Raw genomic sequence first — 22039 nt, 5'->3', positions numbered from 1 at the left:
ATTCAAACCATTAATGATCTGGATTAATAAATTATTTTAATAAAAATTCAAAAGAAAAATTGATGCTGGTTATAATCAAATTAACAGTGAAAGCCCAAAAAGGATCAATAAAGTTTTGCTAATATTTCATTTCCCTTTATACATTAATTTCCTTATACATCAAATTTTAAACAATTTATTAGACATGGATTAAAAAAATCTGTATTACTTACAAAGGAAATATAAAGGCTTATATCTGCCTGGATCGATTTTTTCATATATTCTTAACTTGCTCTATATAAAACTATATGTAAAAACACTGATTTCTTACTACTGCTTCATAATATATAAAGCACAAATTATTTTATATAAAGACCAAATATTTCTGCCAAAAAAAATTTCCACTTTTTCATTCATTCTTTTTTTTTTAAGAAGTAACAAATGTTAAGAAATTACATTATCAAATATTATAGAGGTTATCAAATTAAAACCTCTATGTCATCTCTATATTCTCTTACTGAAAGACTGTAGAAGGAGCTAATTTCTCCCCTTCAGAAGCCACAAATCATTCAATGGAAAGAGAAGGCCAATGGGAAGTCTTACCATCACTAAGCAAACATTAACTACTTTATAAAACTTGTTTTTTAAATTTTTTTTATTTTTTATTTTTTTAAAAAAGACATTTTTGGAGATTTAAAAGCCTAAGACAAGAGTTAAATTGTGGAGCTATTTTTCAGCCTTTGTAGAAATGAAAAAAATGAGATAATTGTTAAAGTTATGAAAAGCAATATAAAATTCTTTCTCTAAAAGGCATCTTTATTTTTATTTTTTTTAGTTCTACCAGTTTATTGTTACCAACCCATCTCCCTCCACCCTCGTGCACACATGCTCAGTCATGGACTGCATGCAGCCCGTCAGGCTCCTCTGTCCATGGACTTTCCCAGGCAAGAATACTGGAGTGGGTTGCCATTTCCTTCTCCATAAAAGGCATTTTTAAAGCCACATACCAGCAGCCAGTAAGTATTTAACCAACTCCAGGTGTCCCTCCTGAGAAGCCTCCATCAGAGGTGTGGAGCAGCCGAGTTCTATGTCAGCCCCTGCCTTAATCAGGAAGTCTGCAACTTCAGAAAAACCTCCACAGCAAGCCAACGTTAGAGCTGTTTCTTGGGTTTCTTCTGTCTGAGCATTTATATTTGCTCCTGGGGAAAGCATAAAAATAGATAAAACTATAGTTACAAAAGACTTACAATAAAATGTTCTGATTTCTGATAATTATCTCTTATTTTTTTCTGTTTCTGGTGTTCCACCCAGGGTGTTGAAAACTTATTTTATCATCAATGCAAACAATATCTTAGTTGTAATAAACTTCAGGGATACTGACACAAAAATTCAAATTTTTTTAATTAAAGAAGTAGAACTATTTTACCTTGTGCTAAGAGTAGTGCCACCATCTCTTCATGTCCCTCCCGAGCAGCTTCCATCAAAGGAGTATATCCTTCATCATTAACTTCTTCCAGATTTGCTCCCCTTTCAATAAGTAGAGCTGCCAATTCAACATGTCCTCCACAGGCAGCCAGCGTTAACGGCGACTCGAATGAATCTGCAGGCATATTCACTTGAGCACCACTATCCAAAAGCAAACGTGCTACCTCTACATGTCCATCCTGCAGATTTTCAGAAGTAAAACAAGAAGAAAGGAATTTTTGTTTTGATATTTTTTAAGTGGGAGAAGAAAAGCTACAGATTGTGGAAAGACAGGAGGGAAGAAAAGGAGAGGCAGCTTAGATGCATATATATTATCATACCCATCTGAGAAGTTTTTAAATCTGTCTTATCAAAAGTCCATTAAAATTATTTTACCTTACTTCAGAGTAAGCCCCAAAATTTCCACAAGAATCAGACTTGGTACATAGAGTTACAATTTCAAGTAATTTTTAATTTCTACATTCTCTGAAGTTCAAAAAACTATTAAATCCATGGTCAACAGTAACTCAAGCTAAAATAATTACTATTTATACTACAGCCAGGGTCAAATATAGCTATAGCCTCAAACTTAAGGGTCATGTTTAAGTGTAGAAATTGTGTTAGATCTATTTAAGAAATAATGACCGAGGGAAAAATAACAACAAATTCTGTGAAGTCATTACCACTTGGGATTATATCACCAAGGTAAATCCCTGTGGACTGATACTATCCTATATTTTTTCTCATCACTAGCTTGTTGTAATAAGGCAAAAAATTTTACAAAGATGCAAAAATTACTCACTTGTAAATAATTTTACCATGAGCCTATCTGCATAGACAGGCAATTAACAAAATATTCTCATGGAGGTATTCATTCTACCCCTTTATCATCATAAATACATTTCCTTAGTTTCAAATTCTTTGCTTCAAAATTTTATGGGTCTTAACTCCTGTGGCAAATAAAGACAGAGCTGGTATGTTGTTCTTTATTTTAAAAAATGACCCAAATATCTCTAATGATAAGTAAAGAGAGTAGAAAAACAAGGTTTTATAAGGTTGCGAAACTCTTTTACTGAAGAACTAATGAAAAAAACCTTAAATATTAGGTTTCAGTATCTATCTAGAGTTTTATTATACTTAACTGAATAAGTTAGTTATAATCACTTTAGCTTTAATGTGAACAAATACTTCACATTAAAATAAAACACATTTTTACCAAATTACTATATTGAGTTATTTGGTGTCTGAAATATACACCTAATTTAAAAGAAAATAAGGGTTTATGAGTGTCCACAAATCTGGGAACTACTATTGCACCCAGCTTCTTTAGGTTCCCAAGAAACTGTTTTGTATGAATTTAATTTTTAAAGATTCTTTGTATATTCTGCTAACACATCTAGAGCACAGACCTTAACAGAGAAATTGTGCTAAGAACTTTTTAAATATTAATGAACAGTATTATTTCTAACAAAGGAAAAAATACGAAAATAAAATTAAAAAAGAATAATCCACGCTTAAAAAAAAAATTTGACCATATTTTACTGTACCGTTCAGCAGCACTAAATACATTCACATTGTTAAGCAACTCTCATCATCATCTATCTCCCAAATTTTTCAATTTCCTAACATAAAACTCTGTCCCCATTAAATACTAAGTCCCCATTCCTCCTCCCACCTCCCCCAGGCCCCAGGACATCTAACAATGTACTAAGAATAATCAATTCTTGGGTTTCCTTGATGGCTCAGTGGTAAAGAATCCACCTGCCAATGCAGGAGACATGAATTCGATCCCTAGTCTGGGAGCCAGAGCAACTAAGTCCATGTGCCACAACTACTGAGCTTGTGCTCTAGAGCTGAGGAGCCACAAGTACTGAAGCCAGCGTGCCTGAGAGCCCATGTTCTGCAACAAGAGAAGCCACAACAATGAGAAGCCCACACACTGCAACTACAGAGTAGCTCCTGCTCGCCTCAACTAGAGAAAAAGCCCGTGCAGCACTGAAGACCCAGAGCAACCAAAAATAAATAAATAAATAAAATAATAATAAATCTACTCTTAAAGGCCTAATATCATTATTAGATTTTTTTTTTATTCTAAGAATTCAGTCTTAGCCATGAGCAGTAGCTGGGATTGGACTTACCCTCCTATCAATAACAACTATAAAAACTGGGATAAAACTACTAGAGGCACTGGACAGCAACCAAGCTAGGGTTAAGAGTTATAATCACTGAAAGAAGGAAGCATATGAGATAAGTGCTACATTCATTGTAACTGTTTCTCTTTAGGCATCTTCCAAACCATGGCCCAAGGAAATAAAGCGTAAACAAAGAGTGAACATCTTTAGGACCAAAGAGCTAAGGATCTAGGAGTAAAAGTGATGCTACAATTAATTAAGCCTCAATAGGATCAGGGTGATTCACTGGTAATTTAAGTACCTGATAGAACAGAATGTAGCAGCCTTAAAAGAGGGACAGGATAATCCAGAGCCTTGAAAAGGGATCATCTACAGCATATGGTTTACAGTAAAAATCAATTAGACTTATCAAGAAACAAGAAAAGGTGATAGACCTCAAGAAATAAAATAATAAAAATTGACCCAGAATTGAATCAGATATACGAGATAGAAGAAAAGAACTTCAAAACAACTACTACACTGCCTGTGTGCAGCAATGATAACTCAGTGCAGCCAAAAATAAATAAATAAAATTTAAAAAGAATAGAAAAACAGAGAAAAATCAGTGAAACCAAAAACAAGACTCATCATTAAGTTCATATGTAATCTAAAGGAACCCTGAATAGCCAAAACCAACTTGAAAAAGAAAAACAAAGCTGGAAGACTCATACTTCCTGATGTCAAAACTTAAACAAAGCTACAATAATTACAGCTTTGTGGTTCTGACTTAAAGACAAACATACAGGCCAGTGAAACAGAATAGAGAGACTAGAAATAAACCTTGCATGTATAATCAAATAATTTTTGATAAGAGTATCTAGATGATTCAAATGGGAAAAGTCATTCTTTCTAACTTCGATGCTGGGAAAACTAGATAGTCACATGCATAGGCATGAAATTTAACACTTACCCTAATACCATATACAAAAATGCACTCAAAATGGATTAAAAACCTAAATAAAAGAGCTAAAACTATAAAACTTTTAGAAGAAAACACAGGACTAATGCTTCATGAAACTGGATTTGGCAATGACTTCTTGGATATGGTATCAAAGGCACAGGAAACAACAAAAATAGATGAAATGGACTTTTGAAAAACAAACCATGAAAAAAAAAATAATGTAAAGTAATTAGCCTTCAACTAATAAAAATAAATGAAAAAAAAAAAAACCAACAAAAGCACAACTTTTGTGCACAAAAGGACACTATGAATAGAGTAAAAGGGCAGTCTATGAAATGAGAGAAAATATTTATCATATATCTGATAAGGAATTAAGATCCAGACAATATAAAGAACTTCTAATACTCATCAACCAAAAACAAGCTAATTCAAGAATGACAAAGGATTTGAATAGACATTTCTCTAGAAGATATACTGCCATGGAAAACAGTATGGTGGTGGTAATCCTCTTAATTATATTTATGATACGTGTATTTTACCATGATGAAACAGTTGGGAAGAAAATAAAAGTACATGAGTGTGCTGGAAATAACATAGCTAAGCTTGCCTTTAGTATGATTTCCTACATCAGTAGATTTACTATGAAAAGCTAAACACTGCACACATCCCTTTCAGTTCCTAAAAATGTACAAAATTTTCAGATTCTTCATCATCTCATAATAATTTTTCCAAAAAATAGTAATAATTCTCAAAGGCTTAAATACATATATGACCCTTTCGTCCCATATAATCTCAAGTGCAATTTAAAATTACCATGCAAGCCTCCATTAAGGCAGTGTGCATCTCATCTGTTTTGTGCTCTTGATCTGCACCAGCATCAAGCAGAAAGCGAACCATGTCCAAATGGCCTTAAAAAAAGAAGAAAACAAATTTTAAAACTATATTTCTCAAGAACTATCAATTTAATATATAAGTATTAAAATGGGAAATATTTTTCTTTCAGATGTCTATACAAAAATTTATAAGAGAACTTATTTTGTATTCAATAAATCAACAACAATTCTACAAAGCCAATCCAAAATAGTAAGCAGGCTCTCATCAAGGTCTTATCTAGGTTTTAAAGATCAAATTAGTCCAAAGCACATTAATTCAAGCTAGGTAAAGCAATAAAATGGTAATACTTATACTTTGATTTAATCTATATAAACTATAAATCAAAACACTGAAATAAAACAGAATGCCAAGTAAAGTATGTTTGGATCATATTTTTCAGAAAAAAAGCTTTAAAATAATAACCATAAACTCACTGTGGCAATGAGCAGGCACAGAAAACTCCATTTAAAATAATTTCAACCTTCTTGATACATTTATTATATAAAAAGCCTTAATAGTCAATAAGAAAAAGACAAACACTCCAGTAGAAAAATGGATGAAGGACATGAAATGGCAATTCAAAAAAAAGAAATGAAAATGAATATTAAACTGATGAAAAATATATTAAACCTTCCTACTAAACAAATGCAAATTAAAATGAGACACCATTTTTTTTACTATCAAAATGGCAAATATTAAAAAGAATGATAATACCCAGTGTTGGTGAGGGTGTAGGGTGGGGTAAAGGGCACTCTCAAACACTGCTGGTGGGAGTGTAAATTGGTTCAACCTTTCTAGAAGGCAATTTGGCAATATGTATCAAAAGCCTTAAAAATGTCCATACCCTTTGACCCAGCAATTCCACTTCCAGGAATTTATCCTAAGGAAATAATCAGAGATTAGGCAAAGATGTCTGCACAAGGATGTTATCACAGTGTTTTTAATAATAGTGAAAAACTGGGAACAATTCAAGTGTCCAACAATAGGCAATTATGGTGCATCCATTTGATGTATTTGGCAGAGATTGCTAATTCCCTACCCAATATCCATTCTTTCATTTTCATCCTGATTTCATCTCGGTGGCAACATGCCTGACTAAAAGACTACATTTTCCAGCCTCCCTTGCTGCTATGTGTAGCCAATGAGATGCAGGAGGGACTTACAAGGCAGAACTTCCAGGAAGACTTCTTAAAGGTAGCTTACTAAGTTGGAAGGCATTCCTCATTTTGCCCTTACCCTCTGCATCCTTCCTACAACATGGATTGCTGGAGCCCTAGCTACCATCTTTGAGCATAGATAATAGGTAACCTTGAAAATAGAAACCACATACTAGGATGGTGGAGCAGAAAACCAGAATGTTGATATCTTAATAAAAATGGAACTGCCTTTTTAGTTCTAGATAGCCTATTTTTGTTACTTTTTAAATTTTTTTTAATCCACGCTGCTTGCAGGATCCTAGCTCTCCCACCAGGGATCAAACTTGGCATTCGGCAGTGAAAGCATGGAGTCCTAACCACTGGACTGTCAGAGAATTCCCAGAATTGTTTTATATAAATGAGAATAAGCTTCTCTTTTGTTCAAATCACTATTAATTTAGGTTTTGTAATGAAAGCAGCCAAATCTACCCCAAATTAAAATAGTGAAATACCATGTGAATATCAAAAGTTGTACTACAAAAATACTTATTAAGATGGGGAAGGGTTCGTGATGTATTGCTAAATAAAATAAGCAGACTATAAAATAGTGTTAGAGTATGGCCATTTAGTTTTTAAAATGTATATATACATTTTGACCTGTGGACAATGTGGAGGGTTAGGGTACAGTCAAAAATCCACATCACAGTTGGCCCTCTGTATCCATGGTTCCATATCCGAGGATTCAACCAGCTTTGAACTGTTTAGTACTACAGTACATACTTATTGAAAAAAATCCATATGTAAGTGAACCTGTGCAGTTCAAACCCATGTTTTAAGAGTCAAGTGTGTATACATTTATTTATAAATATACCTAAAAAACACACTGAAAGTAACTATACTAAAATATTGTTTATATGCTTTTTAAATATTTAGATGGTAACATTATATGTTATTGTAAAATTTCTTTACACTATTCTGTTTTTTAGGATTTATGTATCATGTGACTATTATTATTTGAGTGTGTATTAATTTTGAAATAAAGATTAGAAAAATCATATAAAACAAAAGTTATTAAAGAATGAAACCCTCTAAGTCTGTGCTAAGAATTCTTGTTGACTTTACAGCTAGTTGAGTAAATTTTGAATTAAAATAATAAGAAAACATATACTATGAAATTATACTATAGGAAATACAGGCTAAAATGGACTTTCTATATAATGTCTTAGAAGCTAGATAATTTTATAGCACAGGGAAAGCATAAGCAATACAAAATTAACTCATACTTAGTATCCAAATATTTAAATATTCAAAGTTACTATGAAAAAACTCTATAAAACATATATACATTTATAGAATACCTTTGTAGCATGCAAGTGTAAGAGCACTTTCTTTGAATTCGTTAGAGTGAGTGTTGATGCCTGCCCCATGATCTAGAAGAACTCTTGCAACTTCCACATGACCTGCACTGGCTGCTTCCATTAAGGGGGTATGTCCATTTTCATTATGATCTTCTATATTTGCGCCTTCATTAAGTAGCACTTTCACAATATCAACAAATCCTCCAGCACAGGCATAAGTTAATGCAGTGTTGCCTAACAAAAAGAAATTAAAAAAATGATAAAACTGATACAATTCCTACTATACTATTGCTCTAGTTCTATCACTTCAATGACTTTACATAAACCACTAGATTTATTATCTCAAGTTTTTCATTGTATTGGTTAGAAGCATCATCTGAATTTTATTACTAATTAAAAGGTTTATTATAAATGGGCCAATTTACCTCTCTTCATATTTCCTTAGCTTGTAAAATAAGACTGTCATCTTGAAAAATTACTTCAATATATTTTAAAATAAAATATTCTAATACATCAAAGTATTGCTTTTTCTTACAACACTATACAACTCAGAAACACTTAACATTTTCTATGTGTATTCATTTCTTAATTTTCTTTTACTTCTTCTTTATCTTTATACATTTATTCATAAGACAATTCATTGTTCTAGATACATTTTCTTTCTGAAATATATGTTTAGCCTACATTTATGAGAACCCAAGGAGACAGAAATAAATCTCCCTCAGCTTAAGTTAACTCCTTCAAAATAAAAATTTATTTTAAAGGTCATTATTCTTTGATCTGCCACTTATTTCTTTCCTGATTTGTTTTGAGGACTTTTATTATTAAAGGGAGTAGGGAAATGGTTTAACTACCCAATAGTATGAGACTGAAGAAGACTGTTTTAAAGGTTCAGCAAGAAAACTATCATTTTAAAACCAAAGTTGTTCAAAATTCAACTGTTTAACAGTCTCAGACATTAAGGATATTAATTTTACTACAACTATGGCAAAGTGGTCAGCAAAGTGACCTACAATCCCTTCTAAGAAGTCGTGGTCATTTAAAAATAAATTAGGTTGCATTTAACATTTATTTAAGTATGCTACATATATTCAAATGTCACTTAATGGAACACTGATATGCTTTCATTATTGAAACTGTTTTTTAAACCATGTGCTTGCTTGAGATTAAAGAATATCATTACTAAATGTATATTTACTGCAACTCAAGACATATGACCAAGAGTTATAAAGAACCTTACTAGAGTAGTTTTTATGTTGTCAGGAAAATACCTGATTAGTAAATGCATTCTGTACACTTGACATAAAAAAGTATAAGGTTTTGACTCTCAGGTTAATATATACAAGGTAGTTGGTATTTAAATGACACAAAGAATTGTGAAAGATACAGTTCATAAATTTGCCTCTTTATTTATTTATTTATTTTCAAATAAAAAGTTTTATTGGAGAAAAATAGAACCACCACGTACACAGGGAAAAGAGCACAAAAATTCAACTGATACAGAACTGAAAGGCACAACTACCCAATGTTGTTTGTGATTACTTTTCAATTTCTTAAATGGCTTTCATCAATTTTTTAAATAGCCTTGCCAATTTTCAGCTGAAATAGAATCAAGTTTTCAAAAAATTAAGAGCCTCAGCAAAGGGACCAGCTTTTAAGATAACAAAGGTGACACCAAGAGTCTCCTAATAGGACCAATTCTACCGAAAAATTCCTGAAGCACATAACTACTGAGTCTGGTAAAACAGTAGCTCAGAGACCATCAGGGATTAGTTAGAACACTGACTCAGATGGTCCAGTATGCAGAGAGGGCAAACAAAAAAGCTGCATTTCCCTGTCAGATGAGTTCACATAAGAAAACCAAGGAGGTGCTAAGAAAATACAGGCAATGGCTGCTCAAAATAATTAAGAAGGCATTTCAAATACCACATATTATTAGACAACAGTGTGTAAAGTGATGCAATTAGAAAATAGGCAATTTAAAAAAATATGGTCGCAGGTCTTTGAGAACTCAAGAAATCAATAGCAAACACTAGAGCTGAAAGTCTTCTCAGCTGAGGGTTGAAAGTGAAAGTGAAAGTGAAGTCGCTCAGTCATATCCAACTCTTTGCGACCCCGTGGACTGTAGCCCAGCAGGCTCCTCCGTCCATGGGATTCTCCAGGCAAGAATACTGGAGTGGGTTGCCATTTCCTTCTCCATGCCTCTTTAAACATTATATATCATTGTGGCAAAGAAATTGTCCCCAGCAGAAAAACTGTCAATCCTGATCAAACAGAATGTAAGAGCATTCCAAAGACTTCTGAAGATAACAAATTAATCTGTATTTTACTCAGAGATTCTAAACAATGGCTACGATTTTTCTGTATATTTACAACCAACTGTCCCTAGGAATCAAATTTTTATCTCTCAGGTTATAGTTATTCATATCAATTTATTATCCTCAAATGAACACATCATTTTTGACATACCTGTTGCAGACTGTGAGTTGACATCTGCATCATGAAGAAGTAACAATTTCACAATATCTAAATAACCTCCACTGGAGGCCGCCATTAGGGGAGTTATATCTCCTTTATTCCCTCTGTCTTCAACATTAGCATGCATAGCAAGCAATACCTTTAAAACACATAGGCACACAGAGAGACACTGTCAATTCTTCCAATTAATAGTACTCTAGGTACTATTATACTGAATCTGGGAAGATACTCTTTTAGAATGGAGACAAGTAAAAATAAAAATAATAACCTTTGGGGAAAATACGCTAGTGTTCACTGCTCAAAACACTGGTTAGACATTATATTTTACAATACCGTTACATATCAATCTTTAAGTAAAATAGGTAATCACATAACCATCCAATTATAAAATTTAACTGCTACTGTCAAAAAAATTGTATTATGCTTACGATTATCTAGCAAGAGAATAGCAAACCTATTCACAAGACAGAAGCTAACTGGCAAACACATGGCTATTTCCCAATATTGATCTAAAAGAAAAAAATCAAACTAAAAAGAATTGGGATAATCCAGATGGAATGAAAGTAAATCAACATTTTCCATTATAGTTGTATATTATTTCTAATGGCAAGTTTAAAATTTACTATTATTAATATTATCTCATGTGTTTTTTTTTTCTTTTTTCCCCTATATGTCTCTCATTCACTAGGACTATTTTTGATTAAGTGGCAGAAAAAATGGACCATGCCAAGTACATGCACAGAGAACAAAAATTAATTATGTATCAGTTTCTATTTAACCTACTGCCAAAAAGGAAAGACCTTGGTCTCTAATGATGATTTTTCATTAATGATAAAAAATACATAAAACATCAAAACCTTCCACAATTCTGATTACTAGAGATTACTTCTGCTTACTTGTGCTAATTCATAATACCCAGCTGAACAAGCCAAACACAGCAGGCTTTCTCCTTCTTCAGTATGTTCATTTACACTTCTGCCTTCATCTAGCAGTTTACGAACAGCATTCACATCCCCATCAGAACAAGCTTCTGCCAGACTGCGACTGAAAACAAACCAACACAGAAAAACTCAAGGTCCTATGATAATGAATTGTATTAAATATATACAGTTAGTCATACAAAGAAAAATGCTGATATTATAAGAAAAAAATTATCTGAACATTTATTTGCATACTAATTTTTCATGTATGTGCACCAAGCCAGAAAGCAGTAAGTAAATGTGAAAACAGCTGTCATTTTTATCTTTCAAAATGTCCTAACATATTGTCATGTCATATTAAGTTTTAAGTAAACTGTATAAAGCATTAGATGCACAAGTTTTTAAACTAATGTAATGATTCCCAAAGACGTATTTATTTTAAATTTAAAATTTTACTCGGTAATAGTGAGGTGAGTAGAGGTAATAGAAGATGAAAATCTAAATAAGATTTTTACTGCAGAATGAATGAAATCAGTGAATCTCTAACTTTAATGTGCATACAAACAGCCCATGTTTCTTGTTAAAATGTAGATTCTGATTCAGTAGATCCAAGTCTGAAATTCTACATTTCTAATAAGTTCTCAGGTGATGCTGCTGCTGCTAGTTCCAAGCACCATGTTTGAGTAGCAAGGACCTAGATTACTGCATTAGCAACCCATTTCATTTATTATTACTCAGGTGGTCAGTTTAGAGTTTCAACTATAACCTTTGGAGTAAGTAATTTCATTAGAAATGAAAATCAAATATAGAATTGAATACTCAGCAGAAGTCATTAAACACATACGTGTCTACTTGTCCTGCATTGTGACTGTTTTCCGCCCTCATCCGTGTCAGTGCAGCAGCAGCTTCATCCAGTGCACAACTTACTGAGGATGTCAGTCTTCGGAGTACCTCAGGATCTGCAAAGGCTTTACCATCAGCAGTTGACAATTTGCCAATTCCTTCAGTGTGCATCAATTAGATGGTGCAGGGGAATAAGAAGCATAAATGTATAAATTGTAATTACATTTCTAAACATTATTATCTAGGGCAAAATGCATGTGTAAGGCTGACAATTTCAATTTTGCCACTAATGTCAAAAGGCCATTCGTAACTACCTATGTTTTAGTCTTTTCATCTTTACAATTCACATAATACTAATTTTTCCTCTACCTAACTCCAAATATAACTTAATGCTTACTGTAAAAAAATGGATGAGATTTCTATCAAAGTATAATTACAGCATCAGATCTAGAGTATAAGACCCTATCTATCTATTGATATTCTTAGCAGTAGTGAAGGAGATATTCTTTAATATTACAACAAACAATGCAACCCAAAGTTTCTTCCTTTGATTTAACACCCACCTAGAACCATTTTCTGGGTAAACATGGTAAATTAAAATAAATTATCATATTTTACATTTATTATGTGCTTTTAAACGTGCCAGACAGAAAGGAATAAAACCTAGCTCCTGTCCTTACAGAGCTCACAATCTGGTTGGTCTAGGCTGCCGATAAATCTTTCTCTCTAGATTCAGTGAAGAATCAGTAACAGAAAACTTTGTGGAAATCACCACCTGTTACTGCTGAAAATGAGAGGAAAATAGCCAATAAAAACTTATAGAACAAAAAAAAAGGGAAAAAATTGCACTGTAAGAGAAAAAACAGACACTGTGATGCTATCCAATTACAACAGTATGATACTATGACACCTGCACAGAAAAATAATTCTATCAAGGATATATAAGAGCCCCCAAGATCCTGGATTCTTTGTGAACTCAATATATGACAAAGGTGACACTTCAAATCAATGGAGATAAGAGAGCCTATTTCCTAAACACTACACAGAAGTTGGCTATCTGAAAATTAGGTAAGATCTCAAATTCATATCATTTACAAAAATAAAAACCAGGTAGACTTAAATGAAATCTGAAAAGTACTATTATACTATGTAGTATTCTTCTATTGCTGATGTTAAGGAGGATTTTCTAGCCATGAGACCAAATCATGAAAGCTATAAAGTAAAAAATTAGTAAATGTGATATTAAACATGTTTATTTTCAATAAAAATTTCTATATAATTAAAGGCACCATAAATAAAATTAAGGCAAAATAAAAACTGGAAAAATTAACACACAATTAATTTATATCATTTATAAAGAACTACCACATAACTTGTTGATAATATTGACTGAACACAAACTATGAAATTGACCAAAAGAACAAAGGTGTGAGGCCCTTTCAAAGAGTTGATAGGAAGGTATAGTAACATAAACTTGAGATTTCTATTGATAAGATATCAAAATTTTGAATGCAAAAATATCCTGACCTAGCAGTATCACTTTCTAAAACTCTGTCCTATGAAGATACTTGTACAAGCAAGAAAAGTTATAGATATATATGGATATAAACTATAGCAGTATTTGTGATATAAAAAAATTGGAAATAACCTAAAAATATCAACATAGATAGAAGGATGAACACAATAAATTAAGTGAAAAAAAGTGAAGTCGCTCAGTCGTGTCCGACTATTTGTGACCCCATGGACTATAGCCTACCAGGCTCCTCCATCCATGGGATTTTCCAGGCAAGAATACTGGAGTGGATTACCATTTCCTTCTCCAGGGGATCTTCCTGACCCAGGGATCGAACACGGGTCTCCTGCATTGCAGGCAGACGCTTTACCATCTGAGCCACCAGGGAAGTCCAAAAAAGGAAAGTGAAAAAAGGAAAATTATGATTTGTTAATATGAACCTATTTAACTTAAAAAAAAAATCATGTATATTCAAATATACATGTGTATTTATATAACTACAAGTGAAAGTTTGAAAGTATATGTAAATCTTGACAAGTATATGTAAACCTTTACAATCAAATTAATACATCTCATTGTGTTTTCAGTCAGTTCAGTTCAGTCGCTCAGTCGTGTCCTACTCTTTGCAACTCCATGGACTGCAGCAAACCCGGCCTCCCCGTCCATCACCAACTCCCAGAGTTTACTCAAACTCATGTCCATTGAGTCAGTGATGCCATCCAACCACCTCATCCTCTGTCATCCCCTTCTCCTCCTGCCTTCAATCTTTCCTAGCACCAGGGTCTTTTCAAATGAGTCAGCTCTTCGCATCAGGTGGCCAAAATACTGGAGTTTCAGCTTCAGCATCAGTCCTTCCAATGAACATTCAGGACTGATTTCCTTTAGGATGAATTGGTTGTATCTCCTTGCAGTCCAAGGGATTCTCAAGAATCTTCTCAAACACAACAGTTCAAAAGCATCAGTTCTTCGGCACTCAACTTTCTTTACAGTCCAACTCTCACATCCATACATGACTTCTGGAAAAACCATAGCCTTGATGAGACAGACCTTTGTTGGCAAGATAATATCTCTGCTTTTTAATATGCTGTCTAGGTTGGTCATAACTTTCCTTCCAAGGAGTAAGCGTCTTTTAATTTCATGGTTGTGGTCACCATCTGTAGTGATTTTGGAGCCCCCAAAAATAAAGTCCGCCACTGTTGCCACTGTTTCCCCATCTATTTGCCATGAATGGATGGGACTGGATACCATGATCTTTGTTTTCTGAATGTTGAGCTTTAAGCCAACTTTTTCACTTTCCTCTTTCACTTTCATCAAGATTCTCTTTAGTTCTTCACTTTCTGCCATAAGGATGGTGTCATCTGCATATCTGAGGTTATTGACATCTCTCCCAATCTTGATTCCAGCTTGTGCTACCGCCAGCCCAGGGTTTCTCATCATGTACTCTGCATCATGTTAAACAAGGAGGGTGACAATATACAGCCTTGACGTACTCCTTTTCCTGTTTAGAACCAGTCTGTTATTCCATGCCCAGCTCTAACTGCTGCTTCCTGATCTACACACAGATTTTTCAAGAGGCAGGTCAGGTTGTCTGGTATTCCCATCTCTTTCAGAATCTTCCACAGTTTATTGTGATCCACACAGTCAAAGGCTTTGGTATAGTCAATGAAGCAGAAGTAGATGTTTTTCTGGAACTCTCTTGCTTTTTCGATGATCCAGCGGACGTTGGCAACTTGATCTCTGGTTCCTCTGCCTTTTCTAAATCAAGCTTAAACATCTGGAAATTCACGGTTCTCGTATTGTTGGCACCTGGCTTGGAGAATTTTGAGCATTACTTTACTAGCGTGTGAGACGAGGGCAATTGTGCAGTAGTTTGAACATTCTTTGGCATGGCCTTTCTTTGGGATTGGAATGAAAACTGAACTTTTCCAGTCCAGTGGCCACTGCTGAGTTTTCCAAATTTGCTGGCATATTGAGTGCAGCACTTTCACAGCATCATCTTTTAGGATTTGAAATAGCTCAACTGGAATTCCATCACCTCCACTAGCTTTGTTTGTAGTGATGCTTCCTAAGGCCCACTTGACTTCACATTCCAGGATGTCTGGCTCTAGGTGAGTGATCACACCATCGTGATTATCTGGGTCGTGAACATCTTTTTTGTACAGTTCTTTTTTGTATTCCTGCCACCTCTTCTTAATATCTTCTGCTTCTGTTAGGTCCATACCATTTCTGTCCTTTATTGAGCCCACCTTTGCATGAAATGTTCCTTTGGTAGCTCTAACTTTCTTGAAGAGATTTCTAGTCTTTCCCATTCTATTGTTTTCCTCTATTTCTTTGCACTGATCACTGAGGAAGGCTTTCTTATCTCTCCTTGCTATTCTTTGGAACTCTACATTCAAATAGGTATATTTTTCCTTTTCTCCTTTGCGTTTCACTTCTCTTATTTTCATGGCTATTGGTAAGGCCTCCTCAGACAGACATCTTGCTTTTCTGCATTTCTTTTTCTTGGGGATGATCTTGATCCCTGTCTCCTGTACAGTGTCACAAACCTCCGTCCATAGTTCATCAGGCACCCTGTCTATCAGATATAGTCCCTTAAATCTATTTCTCACTTCCACTGTATAATCATTAGGATTTGATTTAGGTCATACCTGAATGGTCTAGTGGTTTTCCCTAGTTTCTTCACTTTAAGTCTGAATTGGGCAATAAGGAGTTCATTATTTGAGCCACAGTCAGCTCCTGGTCTTGTTTTTGCTGACTGTATAGAGCTTCTCCATCTTTGGCTGCAAAGAATATAATCAATCTGATTTCGGTATTGACCATCTGATGATGTCCATGTGTAGAGTCTTCTCTTGTGTTGTTGGAAGAGGGGGTTTGCTATGACCAGTGCATTCTCTTGGCAAAACTCTGTTAGCTTTTGTCCTACTTCATGCTGTACTCCAAAGCCAAATTTGCCTGTTACTCCAATTGTTTCTTGACTTCCTACTTTTGCATTCCAGTCCCCTATAATGAAAAGGACATCTTTTCTGGGTGTTAGTTCTAGAATGTCTTGTGGGTCTTCATAGTACCATTCAACTTCAGCTTCTTCAGCATTACTGGTTGGGGCATAGATGATACTGAATGGTTTGCCTTGGAAATGAACAGAGATCATTGTGTCGTTTTTGAGATTGGATCCAAGTACTACATTTCGGACTCTTTTTTTGACTATGATGGCTACTCCATTTCTTCTAAGGGATTCTTGTCCACAGTAGTAGATACAATGGTCATCTGAGTTAAATTCACCCATTCCAGTCCATTTCAGTTCGCTGATTTCCTAAAATGTCGATGTTCACTCTTGTCATCTCCTGTTTGACCATTTCCAATTTGCCTTGATTTCATGGACCTAACATTCCAGATTCCTATGCAATACTGCTCTTTATAGCATCAGACCCTGCTTCCATCACCAGTCACACCCACAACTGGGTGTTGTTTTTGCTTTGGTTCCGTCTCTTCATTCTTTCTGCAGTTATTTCTACACTGATCTCCAGTGGCATATTGGGCACCTACCGACCTGCGGAGTTTATCTTTCAGTGTTCTATCTTTTTGCCTTTTCATACTGTTCATGGGGTTCTCAAGGCAAGACTACTGAAGTGGTCTGCCATTCCCTTCTCCAGTGGACCACATTTTGTCAGAACTCTCCACCATGACCCATCTGTCTTGGGTGGCCCTATAGAGCATGGCTCATAGTTTCATTGAGTTATACAAGGCTCTGATCCATGTGATTTTGTATTATCTATTACATTTGTAATTTAGAAAAGAATTTTTAAAAATTCTTCTTGAAGTGGCCTTAATTCTATTGTTTTTTTAAATCTCAAAGAACCTTAAAGTAAAAAATATTTTCAACTTTTTTTTTTTTTTTCAGTTAAAATAGTGTCAAGAATTCTGTCTTTAGGGCTCACTTCAGCAGCACATATACTAAAATTGGAACAAAACAGAAAAGATTAGCATGGCCCTTGCACAGAGATGACATGCAAATTCATGAAGCGTTTCATAACTTTAAACCTACATGTAAGACCAGAAACTGTAAAACTCTTAGAGGAAAACATAGGCAGAACACTGGATGACATAAATCAAAGCAAGAGTCTCTGTGACCCACCTCCTAGAGCAATGGAAATAAAAACAAAAGTCAACAAGTGGGACCTAATTAAACTTAAAAGCTTTTGCACAGCAAAGGAAACTATAAACAAGGTGAAAAGACATCCCTTACCATGAGAGACAATAATAGCAAATGAAAACTGATAAAGGATTGATTTCCAAAATATACGAGCAGCTCATACAGCTCAATACCAGAAAAACAAACAACCCAATTAACGAGTAGGAAAAAGTCCTAAATAGACATTTCTCCAAAGAAGATATACAGGTAGATGGCTAACAAACACATGAAAAGAGCCTCAACATTGTTCATTATTAGAGAAATGCAAATCAAAATTACAATGAGATATCACCTCACACTAGTCAGGATGGCCATCATCAAAAAGTCTACATACAATAAATGCTGGAGAGAGTGTGGAGAAAAGGGAACCCTCTTGTACTATTGGTGGGAATGTAAATTGATTCAGCCACTATGGAAGACGGTATGGAAATTCCTTAAAAACTAGTAATAAAACCACCATATGACTGAGCATTCCCACTCCTAGGCATGCCCTGAGGAAACCAAAATTGAAAAGAAACATGTACCCCAATGTTCATTGAAGCACTATTTACAATAGTGAGAACATGGAAGCAACCTAGATGTCCATTGACAGATAAATGGATAAAGAAGTTGTGGTACATATACACAATGGAATATTACTTAACCATGAAAAGGAAGGCATCTGAGTCAGTTCTAATGAGGTGGATGAACCTAGAGCCTAGAGTGAAGTAAGTCAGAAAAAGAAAAATAAATATCTTATATTAACACATATATATGGAATCTAAAAGGATGGTACAGATGAATTTATTTGTAGGGCAGCAATGAAGAAACAGACATAGAGAACAGACTTATTGACATAGGGTGAGGGGAGGAAGGAGAGGGTGGGATGCATGGAGAGAATAACATGAAAACTTAAATTACCATATTTAAAACACATACCCAATGGTAATTTGCTGTATGTCTCAGGGAACTCAAACAGGGACTCTATATCAAACTAGAGGGGTGGGATGGGGAGGGAAATGATAGGGAGGTCCAAGAGGGAGGGGACATACGTATACCTATGACTGATTCATGTTGATGTTTATAAAATCTGTGAAGCAACTATTCTTCATTTAAAAATTTTTTAAAAAATTAAATATACTTAAAAAGAAAAAAATCTTATCTTTACAAGTCTAGTAAAATTTAATACATTCTCATAATTAAATATACATAAGTCTAAAAATTCCTCTTAAATGTTATAGGCTCATGAAATGTCCAAAAAAACAAATGAAAATACTAATGCACAAAAAGAAAGTATTCATTAAGCATATGACTTGGACAGGGCTTCGAAAGTACATTTTAAAAAACATTTGATAGGACTTCCCTGATGATCCAGCAGTTAAGAATCTACCTTACAATGCAGGGGATGAGAGTTTGATCCCTGGTGGGGGGACTAAGATACCACATGCAGGGTACCACAACTATCAAGCCCAAGTACTCTAGAGCCCTTGTTTCACAAGACAGAAGCCCGCATGCAGCAATAAAGAGCCTAGGAGCCACAACAAAGACAGTGGAGCCAAAAGAAAAAAAAACCTGTAAATTTTTCCAGATTAAATTCTTATGTATTTGTAATGTACACACATCTTTACATTAAATAAATAAACATAGGGATGAGGTTGGATGGCATCATCGACTCAATGGACATGAGTCTGAGCAAACTCCAAGAGATAGTGAAGGACATGGAAGCCTGGCGTCCTGCAGTCCATGCAGTCGCAAAGAGTCAGACACAACTGAGCGACTGAACAACAACAGTAAAAGAAGGAAATATCATACAAAGTAAACATATCTCAAAAGCAATATACACAAGATTAGAAAAAGATAACCTCCCTCTTAAAACAATTTTAGGAAATGAAAGGCTTTCATTACAATGTGATGGAAATTTTGTTAGGCAAATTGTGAGAAGGCTTTAGAATATAAAATAGTTATTTATTATAGAAGTATATATTACTTTGAGAAAGCATGTTTATCACAGAGTTTTCTGTTGCTTCAAAATTGACACAGTTTGGTAAATTCTGGTTCAATTTTGTGTTCAATTGTTATTTAAATGTCTTCTAAGTAAAAAAAAAAGCAATCTACAATTAAGTTACAGACGAAAGTCAGTAATCAAGTGCACAGTTCCCTAAATCAGCTAAAAGACTCATAATTTGATGGATTCAATTTACCTCATACATTTTAATTTTACAGTGTAACTCGTAACAAGTTTTCCTTAATAACTAGCTACTTATCTAATACTTTAAAAATGCTGGTGTTATTGTATAGCAGGGAACTATATTCAGTGTCATGCAGTAAACCATAATGGAAAAGAATACATATATATGTATGACTGAATCAGTTTGCTGTATACCTGAAACTAACACAACACTATAAATCAACTATATTTCAATTTTTTAAAAAGTTAGTGCTGAGCCTAGAAATCACTCACTGAGAACTTTCAAGCAAGAATTTTTTAAACACAAAATGTGAACATATTCTTTAGGAAATTTTTTAAAAACCCTAAGTTTTACAGACTTCAAACTTTATATAGTATATAATTTGGTGATAATCTTGTATAACTTTGAATAGAGATGGAATCTTATTTGTTTGTTTTTTTTTGCTGCTCACAGGATCTTAGTTCCCCCACCAGGAATGAAATCTGGGCCCTTGGCCGTGGAAGTGTGGCGTCCCAACCATGACCACCAGGGAGTTCTCTGGAGTCTTTTAAAGAGATGAGAAAGAGAAAAGAAAAAATAAAGTACCTGCTGCTTCCAGCAAGGCTTCTAGTCGTGCCTGTGTCTCTGGATCCACAGTGCGTAAGTCTGCTCCTTCTGCAGTGCTTGATAAGAATATCTCTGATGTTGTTTTAAGCACTGGGTTATCCAAATCTTCTTGGTCCAAAATAAATGATTCAACCTGTTGATGAATTAAAGGTGCAATATTCATAAAGCTGATCTTAATATAGTTAGAATACTACAATTCAAGGTCATAGGACTTCTGATTTGGAATTTAAACATAACCAAATAAATTACTGCAAAAAACAGGAGATTATGGGGAGGGACTTTGAGGGAGCCTCCTGACTATCTGCTTATCTTCAGACACACCAGATTCAAGTTTCCCGGAGAGCAATGAATCCTCTGTGCCTACTACAGAGCCTGAAAAGCAGCATTTTTAAAACGAAACAAGTACATCAACACAGCCCCTAGGAAGACATATACAGGAATAGATAGTAAAACGACTAGATAGCATAAACAGGTCATTGAGGTATAGTTTCTCCTCTCTTCCAATCAATATAGTCAATTCTGACTCTTACACTAAATAAAAGAATATTTAATCCACTGTCAAATATCTTAAGTGCTCTAGACAGGAAAATTTTATTAGGTTAGGAATCACAGCCATTTGTTCACTGGTCTAACCTCTGAGCCTATGAATATCTTGTATATGGTAGTTATTCAGTACAACTTTGTTGAATGAATAGCATAAGTAAAATTAACTTATAAAAATAAACATGCAGCCCTGTAATTTTAAATTAATTCTAAATTTTCTTACCAAATAAAATATGTACAACCTTTTTGGGAAGCAATTTGGAAAAATAAATCAAAATGCTTTCAAAAGCACTTCTCTGATCCAGTAATTTCATTTAAAGAAATCTCTAAGAATTCACCTGGGCTTCCCTGGTGGCTCAGTGGTAAAGAATCCGCCTGCCAGTGCTGGAAACATGGGTTTAATCCCTGGTCTGGGAAGATCCCACATGCTGTAGAGCAACTAAACCCTTTCGCCACAACTAACTAGAGCCTGTGCTCTAGAGCATGCAAGCCTCAACAAAGGAAGCTGCGCGCTCTAGAGTCCATGTTCCACAACAAAAGAAGCCACCACAATGGGAAGTCCGAGCCCGCGCCAGCTAGCGAGTAGCCCCCACTCGCCCACAACTGGAGAAAAGCCTGTACAGCATCAAAGATCCAGCACAGTCAAAAAAAGAAAAAGAATCCGCCCACAATGCGGGAGACCTGAGTTCAATCCCTGGGTCGGGAAGATACTCCGAAGGAGCAAACAGCAACCCCCTCCAGTATTCTTGCCTGGGAAATCCCATGGACAGAGGAGCCTGGGGGCCTGCAGTCCATGGGATCGCAAAGAATCGGACACGACTGAGCGAATAACACTTCCACTTCCACCTTTTAAAACTTATCTGAATGCCAGAAAAAAAATGCACAGGGATGTTCATT

General features: G+C 34.8%; 1 protein-coding gene and 1 non-coding gene across 5 annotated transcripts in view; one reads left to right on the top strand and one right to left on the bottom strand.

The window, feature by feature from the left end:
* The window catches only part of ANKHD1 (ankyrin repeat and KH domain containing 1), a 105662-nt gene that overhangs the window by 59299 nt on the left and 24324 nt on the right, over positions 1 to 22039 (bottom strand). For all 4 annotated transcript variants that reach the window (XM_065918694.1, XM_065918695.1, XM_065918696.1 and 1 more), the window contains exons 2-9: positions 20579 to 20732; positions 12125 to 12281; positions 11257 to 11404; positions 10352 to 10499; positions 7883 to 8116; positions 5329 to 5423; positions 1406 to 1643; positions 987 to 1178 (exon numbers count right to left, since the gene is read on the bottom strand). In XM_065918694.1, the coding sequence (XP_065774766.1) occupies positions 987 to 1178; positions 1406 to 1643; positions 5329 to 5423; positions 7883 to 8116; positions 10352 to 10499; positions 11257 to 11404; positions 12125 to 12281; positions 20579 to 20732 (1366 nt within the window). The remainder of the gene's footprint in view (positions 1 to 986; positions 1179 to 1405; positions 1644 to 5328; positions 5424 to 7882; positions 8117 to 10351; positions 10500 to 11256; positions 11405 to 12124; positions 12282 to 20578; positions 20733 to 22039) is intronic.
* On the top strand, positions 17564 to 17670 carry LOC136156743 (U6 spliceosomal RNA). Its single transcript, XR_010661227.1, has one exon. It is a non-coding gene; the product is annotated as a U6 spliceosomal RNA (small nuclear RNA).

Source organism: Muntiacus reevesi, chromosome 1 (assembly GCF_963930625.1).
Source record: "Muntiacus reevesi chromosome 1, mMunRee1.1, whole genome shotgun sequence".
Classification (NCBI taxonomy): domain Eukaryota; kingdom Metazoa; phylum Chordata; class Mammalia; order Artiodactyla; family Cervidae; genus Muntiacus; species Muntiacus reevesi.
Note: the sequence above shows the minus strand (reverse complement) of the source record. Positions and strands in the feature narration are given on the sequence as shown.